This window comes from Manis javanica, chromosome 14 (assembly GCF_040802235.1).
Source record: "Manis javanica isolate MJ-LG chromosome 14, MJ_LKY, whole genome shotgun sequence".
In the NCBI taxonomy this organism is placed as follows: Eukaryota; Metazoa; Chordata; class Mammalia; order Pholidota; family Manidae; genus Manis; species Manis javanica.
In genome coordinates, this window is record NC_133169.1 from 16,351,495 (window position 1) to 16,372,792 (window position 21,298).

General features: G+C 34.2%; 1 protein-coding gene across 3 annotated transcripts in view; it reads right to left on the bottom strand.

The window, feature by feature from the left end:
* The window catches only part of SPATA17 (spermatogenesis associated 17), a 187,976-nt gene that overhangs the window by 99,374 nt on the left and 67,304 nt on the right, over positions 1–21,298 (bottom strand). For all 3 annotated transcript variants that reach the window (XM_073221578.1, XM_073221577.1, XM_037014411.2), the window contains one exon: positions 4,231–4,354. In XM_073221578.1, coding sequence (XP_073077679.1) covers positions 4,231–4,354 — 124 coding nt within the window. The remainder of the gene's footprint in view (positions 1–4,230; positions 4,355–21,298) is intronic.

Here is a 21,298-nt window from a genome sequence, read left to right on the forward strand (position 1 = left end):
TGCATAACAAATAGCATTTTCTGGGAAATATAATTGACTAATCCTATTATGTCTGTAGCAACAAATTAACCTTATTACTACTAGTAAATGGTGATTGATTATTTATGCAAATAACTTAGCATGTTAAGCTTTCTGATTGAAATAAACATATACAAAAGGTGCTTTAATATGACTTGAACTTTTTAATTAATAAAACCCTGAGGGGTTTATTAATTCACTCATTGCAATATTAGGTATTTACTTGCATAATTCCTATTAGTACTAACATATTTTCTTGCATAAAGATGAGATAAATGAGATAATTCATATCAGTAAAACCTAGTAATAGGTTTTAGAACTATTTTAAGATATACATATCAGTATGAGCATGTCAGTATATCAGTGTAATAATCCTAAAATTATTAATATATTAAATAACACGTCTTCATTGATATGTATGAATCCACAGTACCATTCTGACTCACAAAAATCTTTACCTTTTCTGAGGCATTATTTGTCTGAATTAATGTTTTCTTTCTACTCACCTAAATTAAGCTATATTAGAACTATGAAAATTTAATATGAAAACTAGTATTCTTTAAGCTTTATTAATATCATTCTTAAATTACCAAAGTCACCAATAAAATAGTGTTTCTCTTCTTGCTAAAAACATTATTAATAGAATTATTCCTTTTAAGAACTACTCCTTAAGCAGAGCTTTTTCTATCCTGATATACTTTTTATAAAAATTATTTACACTTGAATATTCAGTAAATTTTCAACTATCTGCATAAACTGGGAGTTAAAACTGACACAAGCTTTTCAAAATAAATACTTAATTCATATTTGGATTTTATTTTGTACTTAACTATTTAACTTAATTTGCAGTCAAAACTCTCAAAACAAGCAATGAAATTAATCTGCAAAGATCTGACTCAAGAAAATTTTTAAATCTGCAGCTTAATTTTTCCATAATAGCCAAATCATATTGAGAAAAGCAGTAACAACATTCAGACTGAAATATGTGTCTTTCATTCTGAGTTTTCCTTAGGTTAAGGAAAGTTTTGGGTTTTTTTAATCAAAATAAAATAGTAAATTAGAATCAGAAAAATCATAAACATCAATGGTTGTAATTTCAGTGAGACTACCTATATAAGCTGAAATGGAAAGTCGCCAATTTCCTTCTACTAAAAATATTTGGCATTAGACTGGAATTAGCCTGAATGCTCCTTGTGGTTTAGGATCATAGAGTATCGTTTTGATGTCCTAGTCTTAATTCACTATAGAGTATAAGTACTCCAAAATAGGATATTTGAACTAACTGATGAAATTTTAAAGTTAAGATTTATATTCACTGTATTTATTACATCTTCATGTTGTATATCTTTCTTTAGGTAAAGATAAAACATTGCATTTTTTTTGTTAGCTTAAGATGGTTTATAATTGTGACCTGTAATGCTAGTTTAAAAATTTAATGTTTTTTAATGTCATGGTGAAACCTGCTGATTTAAAGCTAAGTAAAGCAAATCGGGTGGATATAAGGAATGAAACATTTGGTATTTCTAGTACCATCCTGTCAGTACAACTACTCCTCTGACCAAAGTAAATAAGATGAGACTAAATGATACCACTATTCTATTTTACTACAAAAAAAAAAAGAAAGAAGAAGAAAACTTTGCCTTGGGAATAAAAGAGTCTTGATAGGTTCAAAAGGTTGTCATTTTTATCTCAGTTACTTGTGATCAATTACCAAGGTCACTATGACAAAGAAAAAAAATTGCCAAATTCAAATGAAAATCCCTTGTATTTTTTATAGCATTCCTCTCCAAAGGAGGTTACTGGAGAACATCATTTCTCTTCTGCTGCCTTCAGTTCCTGGGAAGCCAGGTATAAAATGGGGGGAGAGAAAGTTGGGAAACACCATTATAAAAATTTCTAAGTAATTTTGATTAATAACTAAAGGAAAGTAAAGAAAGGCAATGAGAAAATGAATGCTTCCAACGGCTAAGAAAAACAGAAGAAGATGGAAGTGTTAACATCTTTAGTTTATCTCTGGTTAAATTTTAATAGTATGATTGTTATCACTTCCTGAATGCCCTCTAAGGGCCTGGCAGTATTTTACCTCATTTAATTCTTATAACATTCTTTCAAGATGCAGAGTGAAACAGAGGTGCAAATAATTCCAGGTAGTATCCTAATATTTTACCCTAAGCTTGGATGCCAGTTCAGCTCTGTCTGATGGCAATGCCCATTCTTTCTACTATACCATAATGCCACAAAAAATAATCATTTATTGGATACCAGAAATTTCTGGAGACAAGGGATCCCTAAACTAAAGTTTATATACATGGATATTTCTACATATATAACCTTGTATATATCATGGCTATAAACAAGAAGAAAAATGGGCTAGAGCATTAACAGCTTGTACTTGTTAACACAAACATACCTAAAATACAATGAAAGTTTGAAGAGGCAAAAAAATTAATCAAGGTCCATGAGTCAAGTTACATGGTCAAGTTTGTGATTATTTGGTAAACCAGGTGCTTAATTTAAAAGCTGAAATGAAATCAAAATAGTTAAATAATACATATAAGTTATCTACCATACTCTGGCACATGGTAAGCACTCCATAGATATTTGGTATTGTTCTGTTTTTATTAGTGAAACAATTAAATCTTTATAGACTTTCTGAATTGTTCCACTATGTACTCTACATCTAAATAACCCTAGATGTAACAGAATTGACAAATGTTTCAGCTAAATCTAACTTCGCCATCTTAAGAATGGTGAAATTTGTCTATGATGCTAGTCATCATAAATATAAACAACACAATTAGACCTCAGATTAAGAAACATCCAAAGTATAAGGAGGGTTCAGAGTTATCAAAATAAATAACGGTACCCAAGAATTATTATCCAACTTAAAGGATCCAAGGATATATTACAGCCCCCTTAGTGTCATCAAAATAGAAATTTCTAATAACTAGTAAAAGTTAAAAATCCTTTGCCAGAAAGAAATCTTGATTTCTCATTCCATATTTTTTTTAAATGTGGCTTACCAATAATACACCTAAAATTTTTATATTGGTATTTATATTATAGTAAAAAGTGAAATCACCTCGACTTTTTATTTTTTAAATTATCTTTAATAATTGCCCAAGTAGAGCTGAAAAATCTCAGTTTGAATACTAGATCTATCACTACTAGTTTTGTGCTTAAAGGTCTGTCACACCATTATTTTGAGTTTGTTTCCTTGCCTGTTCAATGAAGATAATGCAGTTATATAAATGCAAGTGAATGTGAAGATAGTCATTATTACTGCAAAGTACAGTTACTTAGACTACCAAATAGAGGCTAGAGGTGCCACAGGTCTGTGCCAAATATACATGGCTAGTCCGGTACTTGAGATGTTTTTTAATTTGGATGCCTAAAAGAATGAGGTTCAGTCTCCCATCTTTCTGGGACTTGACTTGCTTGTGTCTGAGACATATGAATATGCGAATCTGTCTAAAACTATGAGACTGGACTTAAAAGTCTATGAGGAAGAATAAACCCCTGGAAATTTTGGGCTAGTTTCCTGCCTAAAGCTCACTTAATAAAACACATCTCAACCGCCAAGTTCAGGTGAGTTTAAAACCGCATTTCTTTGTGAGCAGAATATTCTACATGCAATGTGGTTTTCCTTAGAACCATGAGACCTGAAGCACTGAAACTTCACTACATAGGAGAAAATAAATGTGGAAGTACTCCAAATTCCACGTTTATATCTCTATATGAATAGATATAATTGCTGAAGCAGTTTTGTTAAAAACTTTACCTGTAAATTTGCCTCAAAATTTAGAGATGTTTCAAGAATGGCTTTAATCACAACAATAGCTCAATTGAAAGAGAAAATATGAAAGCTACCTCAGTCTAATAACTTCTTAGTTCTTGATCAATCCACAAAACAACAATAAGCCTCTCAGAACAGGTTTTAAAGCGAGGTCCTGCCCTTTGAGTGGTGTTATCACAGCAGCAGATGACACTGCTGACGTGGACCTTCCTGCCCACGCCGGGCGCAGGCCTCTACGAAGCTGCTGTCACAGGAGTCACGGTGCCGGCGCTCACCTTCACAGGAGCACGGAATTGAACTCGTGGTGTTTCGTGGTATCTTTTTAAAAAGTCATGTCCCATTCAGCCTGCCGCTTTATCTCTGTCAGGCTAGGGCCCACGTGGCCGCCGGCAGCTGTCAGGGACAGGGACACCCACCTGCTTTGTGCTGAGGAGGTAATGCGTCTTTCGGGCTAGGTCACCTCTTTCCTTCTCGGCCCTTTCCAGATCGGCCTTCTTCTCTTCTCTTTCTTTCATTTCTGCAAAGTCCTCCAGGGCCTCCCTGCGTGGGAACCGTCTACAGTTATTTATGATACTACATACAACTCTACTAACGTTTTAATTCTTTCACTGATGATAAGCAGTTTTTGAGGGGCAAAGGCGACCATCATCCACATCTATCAAAATTAGTGGTGTAATCTATCTTACCTGCACATTCTAGGTGGATCTTTGCAACCTTTAAAAAACAGTTAAGTGGTTTTTTCAGTGGTTAAAATGTTAAAACCAGTATCTTCATATTACAATTAATTCAATAGCTGAGGAAATACATTAAATGCAAAGTCAGTGAACTACTGAAGATTAACTATTTTGGACATACTTAAATCTCTCAAGAGAACATCTAAGCTACTAATTCCCTTTAAATTTTGGTTTGCTATTTAATCTCTAACATTTGTTTTGTATGCTAGCTAATGAGCTAACGTTAAAGGCCTGGTGGATTTTTAAACACATACACTTTATTGTATGCTTGCTTCCATCAGTTCAAATAATACCAACAAGACTACAGATATTATCTTGCACTTGAAAGGATGACATTTTGATCAGTTATATAATAAGAATAAAAGCTAAATTAGGTGAATAAGTTCACGGCTTTCTAGCTAGAGTAAATTATATTAAAATAATGAAAATTTTCATCATGTTTATATATTGAAGAAATTTAAACAAAAAAAATAAGCTTTTAAAATACACTGTGAAAAACACCTCCTAATAGAGTAAGATATTATTATAAAAAAATAAACCCTTTATTTTCATAACAAATATAACTATTCACATTAAAATGTTTTGTAATTATATTTTATTCTTTTATAAAAATAGATACATAAATCAGTGTCCAGTTCTGTAAGCAAAATTTCAAATGAATCATCTTTTACTTTACTGAGCATTCACCTCTAAGATATCAAGGGAAAGTAGATGGGAAAATTCCAAAAATAGAAAAGACTCTCCTTTCTACTTCTAAGTCTAGAAATACTTTTGTTGCAATTTTCTGTTAAAGGCTACTAATACAATACTTCAGACAAGGTTACTTATGAGGCACACTGACGTTTAAAAATCACCATGCTATGCTATTGCAGCAGAGCAATTTTTTTCAACATAAGATTAAATTGCAAAATAAATGAATTACTTGGAGTGGCATGGCCCTCATTTGCCACCCTTCTCTTGAAAATTGCTTATTAATATGAAAAAAGGAGTCAGAAAATAGCCTGTTTTACTTTATGCACAGTATTTTGGGGGCTTCTGCACCCACAGAACTGGGCTAGCTGTACATTTAGATTGTGTTGGCAAGCTGGTACAATGACCTTTCTGACCTGCATCTCAAGGCTATTATTAATCGCTAAGTAACCTGGTAAAGCCAAACAAATTTGTTTCCATTGAAAGGATCTCTATCTGTGTCTGAGAATTTGTTCTGTACCAAACAAACCTCATTAACTGTGTCCATTTTTGACAAAGAACCAGGAGTTAGAGGGATTGCTGACCTTTCTTTGTCCTTAAGGTACAAATTTCAAGGCAGTTACATATGAATTAATGAGAATTTTTAGCAGGAAAAATAACAATCAAATGTTACCTAAAAACTGAATTCATTATTAATTTTTACCTTTGTACTTTTGATAGCATATAAAAAATAAATATTTCTTCTATAATTCATCTTATAATTCTTTAAGATAATTTAAAATAACTAACAAAGTACCACTATAAGAATAGTTACTTGGGTATGCATATATCCAATTTTATGTCACTCCCAAAATGACAGTGATTTTCTGAACAATCACAAAAAATTTTTAAAAAATACATCTACAAAGAAGTTTGTGCTCTAACAATGATTTAATGTAAATGAAGAGATCTTACATAAGAAAAGAAAAGGTCCAATATAATTGAACACATACATGAACAGGTAAGATGCAAGGGAGTAACAGGATTTGGATGCAAAGTCAAAAATATAAATTATTTGAAGCAGTAAAAGCAGCCCATCTTCAGGATATGGAAATGTAAAATAAAATCACTGTGTGCTTAGAGACCTTGACAAGGAAAGCTAAAGCTGAGAGATAGGTAAGAGTATCAGTTTCCATTATACAAAGAAAACACACTGTAAACCCAGGAGATACCAGGAAGTCCTAAAAATAAATCTAAGAAATTAGACAAAACGAGAAAAACTAATGAGGGGTAATCTCAAAATGCAAAGTAATTAATAAATGCATATAATTATTGAAAATAATCAATCATATGTTCCTAATTGTTTTATGGCCATACTTGAGAGTGTCACATATACTGAACACTATAGTTATATTCATATCAAATATTCTTTGTTAAATGACCAAGTAGGAAGAGCTGAATAAATTATTTATTCTTGATATATAAGTTTTCATTACATCAATCAGGATGAAGATGTGTCAGTAGAAAGGATGTAATAAAAAGGATGATCCCATCAAAGATTAGATGATGAAAACCACTCTAGGATTCTCTATGATATTATATAAGTTATCTATGTTTTATCCAGAGATTTTTTTTTAAGAGCTTTCAAAGTACTTACAAATTTTTTCCAAATAATTTCAGGTTGTTTTCAATGTTTCTTCATTTGGGGTATATTGTCTTATTTCTATCCTCAAGAAAACAATCCTGTGATAGACATGGGATAGGCGTTGCTCATTACCCTATTTTAGAAATATTGAAGTACACATGAAGAGATGAAATGATCTACTGTAACAAATCAGTTAATGGTAGAAATGAAAATAGAGTCCCCAGATTAGCAGATTCTCTGTTTCCAGACCAAACTGCAGTAATCCTGATACAAGAATTACAATGCAGAAGATATCTTTTATTGAATGAGCCATGCATATTTTCTTTTATCTCGTGATCCTGTTTTCTACTATACAGGTAAGAAAATTTGGATAAGTTTCAGGACTTCCTGTATCACTTTTCATACGTATAAAACATTTTGTGATTACTAGTTTACAAATAAAGGTAAAAACTACTGAATCTTTTGTAAAGCCTAATGTATCTGAATGTATTTGGATAATGATACATATAATAATAAAATGTTGACATCCTTCATTATGATAGCAATAATAAAAATAATCATCGTCACTTAGAGGCAATATAGTGGAGTGGTTTGAAAGGACAACTGGTTATAAAATCTCTGCTATGGTACTTACTACTGGTTTACTATCTGAGTTTCAACGTCTTTGTCTGCAAAATGTAAATATTAGTATTAGCATCTTCATCAAGCTACTGTGAGGAAAAAGAAAGAACTCAGAATTGGGGCAGACACATATTAAGGGGCTATGTAAGTGTTAGTTATTTAACGAATGTTTACTCCAAGCTATATACCAGGCTACTTGCTTTATCTACTCAACTGGATATAAATCTTCTATATTTTCTTGAATTCTTTCAATGATCTCCTCCATTCTCTCTCCTGATCACTGTGCACTTTGTGGATTCCACAATGTGGGGCATGCAATCTGGCTTCCTAAGAGGCAGGAGGCATGGGATAAGCTTGATCAGTGGAAATGGGAGACAGGAGGGAGCCATGCGAATAAATTTCCCTGTTTTTCTGTCGTCCGTGTACTGCTTTGAAAGGTCTCCTTGCAAAGCTGTGTGGCTAACTACAGCATCCCCACTGCACTATTATGAGTCGCTACAGCACTCTGTGAAGTGGTGTAGGAGTTCCTCGTTATCTCGTTCCTCACAGGCCCGAAGCACCCACTCCTCCAGCCTCCTATGAGCAGCAGATGCTTACAGCTGTTACCCACACTAAAGAAAATCAGCTGTCCCATCTCAAGTCTTGTCACCTCTCTTCCAAGCCTGCACCCAATGACTGGTGATTGCGGGAATACACAGGCCCAGAGCCTTTGTCTCCGTTCGGGACCCTTATAAACGCCCATCCAAATCCAAGAGCTTCCAATTTCAGGCTGAGACCTCCACTGCAGTTCAGCTTCTCCACTCCCCTAGAGACGTGGTTCCCCAAAACGCTTCCCAATAACACTCATGCAACAAATCATTGTCTCAGAGTTTCTATCTATGACACTTCACTCCCCCTCCTCCTCCTTTCCATTGTCCTGGGCTTGAACCACCCAAATACAGAATTAGTAGTTTAATTCTTGACTTACATTTTATTTTGAAGAGGTTCCTGGCTAAGGCATATACCTCATTAAATTCTTTCACTGTGAGGCAGATATTATCACTCCCATTTTATAGTTTAGGAAATGAGATTCACAGAGGTTAAGTCTCTGCCAAAGTCCCAAATAAGAAAGCTGCAAAGTTAGAATTTGACTTTAGATCTGACACCAAAAATCCATGTCTTTCTGCACAAGACTATACTCATACCCTACAAATTTGCCCAAATCCAACATTTAATGTAGATACTCCTGATACTTTGTTCTGAGCAGATAACTTTGAATATTCCACTATCTATATATACTATTTTTCCCAAGTACACAAAGGAAAAAGCTGCTCTGTTTTGAATAGTTTACATGAACTGACCCTATTCGGTTTCATCATCAGATTGTAACATTACAACTTGGGAGTTATAAGTGACCACGGAATAGTAAACTTTCACTTGTGCAGCCATAAATTTATTCTCTTCCTTAAGATATTTTCCACTTGCTAATTTTTTAGTAAGTAAAGAAGGTGCATTATACTTACGCATAAAAAGACATTGAAACTGAAAGAATGCTTTACAGTAAGCTAATGGGCACAATGCAAGTAACGATAAAAGCCCACGAGGCCTTTCAGGACTGGTCGTCCTAATCTCTGCATCTTCATATCACTTTCTCCTGTGATTAGTATGTTTTCATTTCAACAGCTGTATTTCATTTCCTAGCAATCAATTTGTTTCTACCTCAGGACCTTCATTTATATTGTATTTTCTGTCTCTAACTCCCTTTACAACAGCCTGAATTCTTCTCCTACCGTTATTGTCACTCATAACACCATAATCTTTTTCCTTCATTGAATTTAACAAAATTTATAATCACGTAATTATTGATACATGTCTCGCCACTAGACTGCAAAGTCTATAAAAATGAAGACTGTATCTATTTTGTCCATGTTTATTTGAATGAATAAGTAAATAGATGTTACAAAGGTAGTCCTGGACAGTTAGCCCCATTTCATTGGGTATAAATTGTTTTAAAGAATTTACTCTGTTGTCTTCATATAAGTGTAGAGGTTTAAGTATATGAATGATGAAAGGAACTGAGAGAACTAACTGCAAAAATACGTGCATAACCCTGCTCCGTCCTTAGCCCAAATGAAAGCAGATGATGACTTTCTATTCATATTTTCTTGGGCTGCCCATTTTCTTCCTCCTGTCACAATGACTTTGCTTTTTAAATTGTTTCTTGATTTTGTCTAATACCTGAGCTGAAAGAGAAAGATGATATGTTTTCAAAACCTATCTTTTGAAGGAAAAAAGGGCACTGTGCTCAAAATTAAAATAGCTTCACAAATAATATTTAAAAGATGAAAAATATCCAAACTCATAAATTCATCATTACAAGTTTGGAATTATTCCCTCCTATATATTAAAAACTAGTTATTCATAGTTCAATATTCAATATTTGTTTAGCAGATTCATATAATAGTTTATTGACCATCATAAAAATGATTAAGATGGCCACCTTTACCATTTAGAAGGGAGTTATGTCTTTTGCAGTTCTGTGAGATTTTCTTATTCATTTCAAAATATAGTAATAAAAAAATCTATTTATAATTTTTATCTTTTCTTTATAAATCCAAAACAAAAAACCAAAAATCTCTACTTTCCTCCAAAAAGCATCATATATCACAATAATAATTAATCTCTATCTGTTCCCATTCTCATAATTATTTCTCTTTTATTTGTCTATTACATTCCACAGTATATGAGAGCTACATCCATGCACCACCGCCTGTAAGCCCCCTACTAAATGCTGAGATCCTGAAGGTCAGGATTCAGGTTTATTCACTGATGTGCCCTTCCCAGAGTATTTGGCCTAATGTCTGGTATAAACTGGGTGCTAGCATTCTTCTATTTCTCAGCTGATTAGTAGTACATTTTGTCACTTCTGGTGGTTTAATTACAAGAGGGAAGAAGCCACGTTGAAAGGGGCTCTCCAGGGAAGTGGGGTGGGGCCAGGGCTCTGGCTCTTTTCCGAGGACCACGGCTCTCAGGGTGTGGTCCCTGGAAGGGCAGTGTCAGTTTCACTGGAGATCTGCTAGAAACTCAAGATCTCAGGCTCCAACCTAGACCAACTGTCGGGGTCCCAGGGTTACCGTTGAGGTTTTGGGGCAACGCAAAGAGCAAAGAAGGCAGCGGGAGTCATCATGAAAGGTGCTCAAAAGAGGCCACTTTATTCTGCACAAAGCTGTACTTCTTATACTGCTACAGTGCTAATTCATGGTTACATAAATATTGAAGACGCGCATGTGTGTGTCCTTCATGACCAGGTGTCTGACTTTCAAGGCCCTTATCTAGCTCCTTACTCATGGGTACAACACACTGTTTTCAGGTTTCTCAAGGCCAGATATATCTGGCTCCATACAAGGTAAGACATATTTGGGGTGAAGCAGCAGACAGCTGTCCTTATAGAACAGTAGGGAAAGTTGGTGGGGGGCTCCCTATACCAACTCAATCAGAAATTCTTAGAGTGTTTCCTTGAGACAATCTCCTGCCTACCCAAGTCTGAGGAGTACTAGTCTACAGCAGTGAGAACTGTCAGCTCTGCTGACGAATTAAGATGATTCAGTTCTACTCATCAGTATGACATGAAGAGATGGAATTATATTCAGTTTATAATCTTCATATGAGTTTCACTGTGGGTAAAATTGCAATATTTCCAGAATCTCTCACCTGGTTTTAGTGCATCTGCATATCAACAGGCATGTCCAAGGGGAGAAGACAAGTAGTTCATATCCACAGCAATGGGTAATTACCTGGTCAACCAGAGGGTTTTTCTGAACCTGAGAGGCTAGGGGGAGGTTTTTACTTGCTTCTGCTAGAGCAGGAGAGAGACGGCCCCCACACCGCAGTTTGTAAGCAATAAACAGGTTTTAAACTTTATTTCTTCCTTTGACTGATACCAGTTTTAGCTAGGTATTTTGCCCCAGGATTTCTCCCCTGAGTTACAATCACCACATTAGCTAAAGCACAATGAAGTACTACAAAGGAGACAGGATATGCACTTCACAACACTTTCATAGAAATCATAATTTTAACAGAGAAATAAAAAATTACATGAAGATTGGTTTAAAAGCATTAATATCCCAAAATTCAGAAGGAACTGCTAACAATATTACATGATTTCTCTAAAAAAAATTATAAAATGCCATCATCTGCACCATCTTTAAGAAAAAATATTTCTAAAGAAATGAATTTAAACATTCCTGTAGAGTTCTGGAGGGAAGCCCCACCCCACCCCACCCCCGTCCACTTTCCCCACTGATCAATGAGGACAGCCATCTGCTGCTTCACCCCAAATACATCTGCCCTTGTATGGGGCCAGATATGTCTGGCCTTGAGAAACCTGAAAACACAGCGTGTTGGACCCATGAGTAAAGAGCTAGATAAGGGCCTTGAAGGCCAGACACCCGGTCATGAAGAACACACACACGCATATCTTCAATATTCATGCAACTGTAAGTTAGCACTGTAGCAGTATAAGAAGTACAGCTTTGTGCACAATAAAGTGGCCTCTTTCGAGCACCTTCCATGATGACTTCCGCTGCCTTCTTTGCTCTTTGCATTGCTCCCAAACCTCAACAGCAACACCCGGACCCTGACAAGTTCTCACTCTATTTTGATGGTGAAGTCAGTGATGTGCTTCTGTTGTAAGAAGCCTTCAAGATAGAAATAGCGCAATAGCATCAGTCTGGTATGTTATGACATCAAAGTATTTCAGTTGAACTTACTAAATGTATTTACATTTTCTAATACCTGCTTTCAATATATCCATGTTACTCTAATAAGAAGACAGAAAAAAAAAAAGACAAAGCTATGTCTAAAATGTTAAGTAAAAATACTAACTACAAATAAAGCCGATTATACACTTGGCCTGGTGTATGATATCCAAAAACATTTTGAAGACTGAGAAAAGCCTTAGAACCGATTATCTGGAAGTGAGTAAGATACCCAAACATTTGCATCAGAAATAAAAGCTTCACTTTAAATCAGTCAGACCACTTAAACCATTAATTTCATCTACCTGGTTACATAGATTCTTCACAGGTGCTGCAAACTGTATTAGGGTGGCACGACAAAGGGAAAATACAGTTTAAAATTGAGTTTTCTGTAGCACACATCAGTTAACATTCAAGCACTCCAGTTGCTCTTGAGCTTCACACCTTGCTCTACAACCTGAAGTTGAGACCTTAGTATTTTGGAAACATTTAGAAAAGTCCTCTTGTAAAAAAACTTGAGTTACTCTTGAAAATCCTTTGCTTGTTGCAGTATAGATCAATTTCTCCTCCAAAAGTCTAAGCTACTTTAATACCATGAATAAAATTAACACTCATTTGTTCCTCAGTCAACCATAAGTATGTTTAAAATATTAAAAGAAATAAAGATGTGGAAAGCCCAGTCCCTGTCTTCAAGTAACTTATAAATAAAATAACAACTGATAACTCACTGGACTATAGACAGAATAAGTATGATAAAATACATATTTATTAAGTGCCTAAGGTCGGAGAACCTAGCTTCTGATTAGGGAGATCAGGTAAGGCTTCAAGTGGTGGTGGCCTTGGGAAGTGAGTAATGAAAAGGCTTTCACTAAAGAAAGTTTGGATAGAGGTGAGTGGTAATGAAATGAGGCTGCATTATACACAGGAAGCTATCTTGGGCAGCCTTAGTCCATCAACAGCAGAGGGGGGCAGGGGATGCACCTTGGAATAGAAGAAAGGTTTCCTGACTTGGGGGGAATGGGCTCTCTAAGGGTAATGCTAGCAAATTTGTACCCTATAGATTAACTATTTTGAGAATGAGAACAGTAAAAAAGAAGATAATGGTCAATGTTATAAAATTACAATACCATGACTGCACACTGATCATAAAAAGAGCTCTCCAATTGCTCCATTATTTCATTTGCCTACTTTGCATGATTTTAGACTCCACTCAAAGATCACTCATGAAAATCTTTATTTTTTTTCTGGCTCTTTTGAATAAACTTAGTTGAAAAGAATTTTTTGTATAGTATTCTTTCTAAAAATATGCACATATATCACTGTAAAATTATTTTCTTTTCACTATTCTGGATAGTTTCTTAAAAAGGAAGCAACATTTTTTATGATATGTCTGATGTCAAATAATTGAGAGTGGTACTGAGTTAAGTACAATAAGAGGCATAACAATAAATGTATTTACACTGCATTATTTTCAGGAGCTCCAAGGCTTCACAGACATTAATTCATCCTCACAGCTTTCCACTGGGGCTGGTAAGGGGCAGGTATTATTAACAAGGTTCCTGTTCTTCTTTGTGAAATGAAATGACTTTACAGATGGCGACTTTGAGGCACAGCATGGGGGCTTTCCTGCATAAAGGTAGATCAAGGCACATCACATTCTCCTTTGCTATTCTTCAGTGATTCATCTGTGGAGGATGAAGATCAACTGAAGCTTTGTTTTGGGTGGAGTTCAGAGTTGAGGTAGCTAAAGTTCCCATTTCATGTGAAAAGGATTGCAAGATCCTTTTACTTTGTGCTTTCTGAGAAATCACACATTGTCTCTCATTGAAAATGTGTTAACTTCTTTTTAAAGTGAAAATAATTGCTACCGATTCTGCCTGCAATTCATTCAGTATGACCAGAGACATTTCTAAACTGATATTAATGCTATTATAAAGCAATAACATACCATAGAATGAAGTCAACCTATTTTAAAGCAGTGTATAACATGTAACTTCAGAAAATGGTCTAATGAGTTTTGGAAAACTATTTGTTGATCAGTTATTTTATGATCAATCTTACAAATCACTTTCGTATGAATGGCAAACAGAATTGTATCCTATTTATTACTGGGCAAGATAAGATTGCAAATTAGTAGTAGAAACACAGATATAGAAATGAGTGATTTTCTTTCTCCATTCTCTTCAGTGTTGCTCCTGAGAGAGGAAATGAATAAAGTACAAAGGAAATAATGGAAAATATATATACTCCAGGAATGCAGAATATATATACTCTAGGAATTTCTATTCTACATTTTATCTAAGATATATGTTAACATTTTCTTCAAAGATCCATGCCTTTAAGCATAATAACTATTTTAGAATATAGTACAAGTATTTATTTGGATTTGCTTAATTCTTATGCTAAGAAGATGCTCTAAAATATAATCCTAGTGGTTCTAGGACCTCTAAGTCATCATTTACTATGGAACCCTTATAAGGAAGGGAATATAACAGGTACATTGATCAGATTTATATTTTATAAGAATCATACACATAGCAGCATGAAGGGTAGATTGATGAGGAATGAGAACAGAGAATTAGGAGAAGAAATGATGGGGCTTAGTCATTAATAGAATGGAGAAAAGGGTTTGTAGCATGAATCACCTGTTTCTGTCTTGGGCACCTAAATGAAGAATGGTCCAATTTACCATAGAAAAAGAAGAGGTTTGGGAAAATAATTTTTATATATAAAAATGCTTATCTTGAGATGTCTGTGGATGTCCTAGTGGCAATGTTAGCAGACATTTGAACAGATGATCATAATAACCCAAAGAAAACTCTAGGCTGGAGAATATTCAGATTTATGAATCATCAGAATACAAGCGGTAGCAAGAGTCACAGAAGTTTGTCCAGAGCATACAGTAAAAATGCAAGTGCATCAGAGAGAACACTAATACTTATGACTGGGCAGGTAAAGGTGAGTATACAAAGGAAATGGAGGGAAACCATTAAACAAGTAGAAATGAGGTAGGGTAAGGACATGGAACAAGCATCATGATTAATTTTTCCTGCCTATGATGAAAAATGCCAAGATTATAAATAGTACAGTAAGAACAGAAGGGACTCAATCTTAATGCTAAGATTCCATCTTAAAAACCAGGGAGTTAAGAGGTAAGATTCCCAACATAGTTTATGGTAATCAGTCAATAACTGACCTTATGTTAAGTCAGGGTAAGTAGTCTTAAATGATATGTCCCACTGCCTCAGGGTAACCACTATCATGGAGAAGAACAGGATTAATTCCTGTGTTAAATTTATCTTACAGAATATCTAGAGGATAGACTATGGTGGTGACATAATATCTCTCACTGGAGATAGACATCATGAGACCATGTGTCAAGCCTATACCCCCCCACCAGCTCTATTTTTAGAACCCTTAAAAGACAGAATTCTAAGTCCTTAAGTGTGCCTCATCTCTGAGGTTGCCTGCATTCCCCTTTCTTCAAGTGTTTGCCTTAAATGATGACTTCTTGCTACTCGACTTACTGTGTTTTGTCTCTGTGCTCTTCCAGTGGTAAGCATCTTTGTTACTTTGCTACTTCATTCCATTTTCTAGACTTAAGCACAATCTTTACTCTCTCTGTCCCACAAGTAGGGAAGGGATACTGAGGTCACTGATTTGGGCTTGAGAGTTCCTGTCACTTGGGTGGCCCAGACAGGACAGTGGCTGTACGGTCATGCTCTTTAGTAGCCTGCTTGAAATCTCTTTTCTTTGCCTTTGGGAAGTTCTCAGAACATAATCTTACTCCATACAGTGCTCTGTGGGTCCCCCAAATCCTAGGGTGGTAGGGACTTGTTCCCACATCCCACAGATTAAAGCAGACACTAAACACCAAGTGACTTCGGCTTCAGGAGTTGGTAAGGGATCTGCCCTCCGCCAAGCAGGAGCTCAGTGAACTTCCCTTTCCTCCCTCTGTTCTTCCTTGCTCTCTGCTGTCTGCATGACTGCTGTCTGCATGACCAGTCTTGCCCTAATGAATTCCTTCCTTCCCTACACTCCTCTGACCTCTTTATGAATTCTTTCCTGATCAGAGTCAGGAACCCTCTCCTGGGCTGAGGTCTCACCCAGTGTGCAGGGAGATCTCCATGCACTGGATTGCCTGACAACAAAAAGGAAACCAGGAGAGAGGAGAAATATTAGAGAAGAAAATGTCATATGCTTCAAAGAAGTCAAATAAGAAGGCCAAATAGCCCACGAGACAGTATTAGAAATATTTTTAGCAACATTTACACTTTTCTCAATGCATTTTCACAATTTAAACCTATCTTCAAATATGACTGAAAAAATTTGTGCATTATTTATCTGTCAAGTACCTGAATCTGATTTCTACTGTGTAAATTCACTCTCAATCAGAAATATTAAAAACAGCATTGCCAGTCCTTATCACATAATTTAAAAAAAAAAAAGGAATTTTCTTCCTTCCATTTACTTTTAGAAGATCAGTTAATATATATATATATATATATATATATATATATATATATATATATATATATATATAGAGAGAGAGAGAGAGAGAGCGAGAGAAAGAGAAAGAGAGAGAGAGAGAGAGAGAGAGAGAGAGAGAGAGAGAGAGAGAAATTACACCCAACATGACATGACAAGTTTTTTCCTTTTATTGCTTTTTTTCCTTGGGAGTTAAGCTTTTTCTTTTTCTTTTTTATAAATGTTGCTTTTAAAGCTTTTTGAAATTACAAATTGTTAAAAGGTTGATATCTTTCCACATTTTAAAGTGATTATATGGATTATGTCATTAATTATTGATTATGGATAAGTAACAGATTTTAAAGAAAATAACATGCTGTATTTTAAGATAGACACTTAGTGTGTTATTATCTAAATTCTACAAAATTGCTATGATTATTGTATCTTCATGTATAAAAGGATTCTACAACAAAAAAGCCACACATATAGTTAATATTACAGACTAATTTGGTCCTAGAAAACAAAATGCTATTGTCTTTATACCTTAGGCTAACCCTTACTAAAAGGGCCTGTCATCTAGACACAATTAGGTAAAGCCAAACTGCTATCATTTAGTTGGCTGAGATCAGAATATTGTATTTTTTAAGTGAGGCTAAATGATATGTTATCTTTAGGCAATCATATTTATGTTCCTTATTTACACAATATCTATGTCCTTGAAATAGGGAACAGGGACACCATAGTATGAAAAAGTGGCCTAGCTGCTGGAGTTCATAAATTTTGTTCAGCTTTGGATGAGTTCAAAGAATTGCCATGTAAGAAAAGCCTTACAGAGGGAATTTATCTGATTATGGCAGTAATAATTACCCAGCTGTTTATTGCAGATAGAGAAATAATTCATGTAGGCAATAGGCCGTGGTGGCAATGACACTCCGCATTTAGTAAATATGCAAACTGTTCACTTCTAATTAACCAAGCTAGAGGATGCCCTTATTAAATGTATAAACTAAAAGTGCCTTCCTGACAAGTGATGAATTGTTACATTGCACAAACTCTTGCCACGGAATTATTGGAGTGAACTTGGGGCTTAACTTCATTAAGAGATCTTGTGGGATAGTTAAATGAGGATGGACAGTGTAACAAGGCTTACCTGACAGCCAATGATATGTTAGAGCTTAATGGAACTGCACCTTTTCTTCTGTCCTACTTAACAGTTCAGATTCACAATAGATAAATTGTGAAACTGTGAAGTTAATTTGAGTTCAAATAATAAAAATAAATGAAATAACATGACAGGCCATTTATGGAGGCTACCTGACAGTTTACCTTCCAAATGAATCTATAAAACAACCACTTCTTATGATTTAAATATCTTTCATATATCAAAAATGGAAAATATACCACTCTTTCCATTAACTTAAAATGATTTGCTTAATAAAAATAAATGGTCTGATTGACTAGCTTTAAAATAAAATTTTAGAAAGCAAATGAGTGGGTTTTATGAAAGAAAATTAATACAATACAGAATTACTTAGTATTGACTCTGAGTTTTACCAAATAATTAATTATGAAATATATTGTTCATGCCTGTCTTCTATTCTTAGCCTTATTTTAAGATTACTATTCATTCTTTATCAAATATATGCAGATATTTCCATCCCAACTAAGGACCCTATAGAAAATACGACTTAGAGGGAAGTCCTAGACATAATGAAGCAAAACCAAAATATTCCTACCTGAATTGTAGAATAGGTAATAACATATACCTTACAGGTTTGTTGTGAAAACTGAAGGAGATAAAGGGCTTAGTACAATACTTGGTATACAATAAGTGCTCAATATATGCTTGCAATTTATAATGCGCTTCAGGGACAATAGCTCTATTTCATTAAAAAATTAATTCCTACTGTTTTTAATGGGAGGTTCATGGTGAGGTCTGTTAAGACTCTACACTAGCTCTTTCATCTATATCACACAACCTCTGAGAATATAAAATGTGTGACTTGGCTTTTCAGATCATATCAGAATATTATTATAAATGTTTGCTTTAATGTACACTTATTATAAAACATGATATAATTATATAAAAGAAATTTTATGTATTTTAAAAGAATCAGAATCTGCCACAATTGAAAATCTAATATTTCATCTCTAAATTTACAGTATATAATGTAATATTTACATACTATGAAAGAATATTATGACCCCATCTTAAAAAAGCTTCTGCATTCATACATTTACTGATAAACAAACTTTTCTTCAAAGAACATTCTATGTCAAGAACTGCAACAGGAAATAGGAAAATTGTCAACATTATTACAAAGATAAAACTTATGTATCTTAATGAAAACTACTATAATCAAGGATCAAAATAAAACTGTTTAACTTAAGAAAGTAGTCATATATATGAATAATTTTTAAAAGGCCTTTATAAATTCAAAACAATTTAAGTTCCACACCAACAAGAAAGAGTAACAATGAAAGAAATAAAGAATGACATTCCATGTGAGGAAAGCATAACAGAAGTGGCTAATATGGAGTGCTTTTTAAATAATTATGAATGCATTCAAGGAAGACAGTGAATGTGTGCTCTTTCACCACCAATCCCTTTTTGAACCAGCCAAATGAACAAAAAGAAACAAAAATATAGGGAAAAACAAGGAATAGTCACAACCCATCATATACTCAAGAGAATAACTAGGAACTGAATGAAGAATATCTGTCATATTCAATTACATTTAAGTCATAAGTACAGGACGTTTTTCTTAATCACAAAGTCAGTATGATACGTGGGAAACAACTGAACAAGTTTGAAGAACCTACTAAGAACCCCATCAAGCGGGCCAAGACAGGGGATAACTGGAATGCAAGACTGAAGGAGACAATTTGTAGCCAAAGAGTTTCTCTTTTTGGTGATCAGAGCTTCTGATTGAATGAGACCTGATGGCAAAAGCTGGACTGGAAGAGACTGGGAGAAAGTAGCCTGTGAGCTGCTGAATAAAGTAAACAGAGGAAAGAAAAAATAGTACATGAGCAGGGGAACATCTTGCTTCATGAAATCAATATCCAGAGTGACAGCAGATCAATCAGGACTTGGAAGGACAGTGATAAGAGCACAGCTGCCCATTTCTCCAGCTTACTCTCCACCCCTCATCAGATAGTTGAATGACTGAATGAAAAAACAAACTATCAATATCTAGCCTAAGCACTAAAAAAAGTACAAGAATTCTAAGACCCATTAGAGAATTCAGTAAGGTATAAAATTACTCTATCAAAATATATTGCTTTCTTGTATGTAAAAAATAATAATTTTGAAATGGAAACAAACACACCATTAGCAAATATAACTGAAGAATATAAAATTCCTAGAAATAAGATTAGCAGGAAATATGCAGACCCTGTATCAAAGAAAACAATAAAATTTTATTAATGGACATTTTAAAAATACTCATAAATGAAGAGATGATATACTTCATTCCATGACAGGAAAAGACAAGTTATGAAAATATTTTTCCCTATACTACTCTACACATCTAATTTAAACTCATTTAAAATCCCAATTTGATATTTTTGAAATGTGCCCAAATGATTCACAATTTAGTTGGATGACAATTAAGCAAAAATAGCTAAAACATGTTCTGAAAAATAAAAGTGATTTATTTCTACTTAGGCTGTGTAATAGTATACCAGATTCCAAAGAGAGAAAGAGAACAGATGGCACCAATAGTCAAGAAATAGTCCTCAGTACACGTAGTGACTTAGTATGTGATAAGATGGCACTTAACAGTGATAGATTAATGAATTATTTAATAAGTACTATTAGAATAACTTGTTAGCCATTTAAAAAATCTTAAGCAAAATTTCAAGTTTGCTCCTTATTATCAAATAAATTCCAGATGAAATCAATATTAAAAGTTACAAAAGAAATCCTAAAATATTAAAAGAAATACGGTATTTATTTTTAAAGCCATGCAAAGAAGAAATCAAAAAAGAAATTATTGATAAATCTAACCACAGGAAGAACTGAAAGATCACCATGTTTTCTCTATAAATATATTTGAAAGACAACAATAAACAAGGAAAGATAATTGCATGACAAATGACAAAGGTTTGTTTTCCTTACATACAAAGGGACTTTTATAAATCCAAAGAACACTATTAATAATAAAATAAAATATTAGGTAAATGGAACAAACATACACAGCAAGTCATTAAAGTATGCAAACTGCCCATATAACATATCCAACTTCCTAAAAAAAAAAAGATAAATAGATAAAAAAATTAGGTGGAATTGTTTGCTTTATTATATTACAATGATTTTAAAAAGTCAAATTCCAGTATTGGCAAAGGTATAAGCAAACAGGAACTCCTGTGCATTTTTGGTAAGAGTATAAATTGATATTCCTTTTTGAGAATTCAATGATATGTATCAAACTATAAAATAAATTTAAACTTTTACAAAAGTCTCACAGAACTAGGCAGGTAAAAAGTAATAGTACAAATGCAAAAATCTGTATGCAGAGGAATGCTATATTGAATGTCCATCATTAAAAAGCAGATTTGTTTAAAGAAATTATAGAATAAATACCATTTACATATACACACACTATAG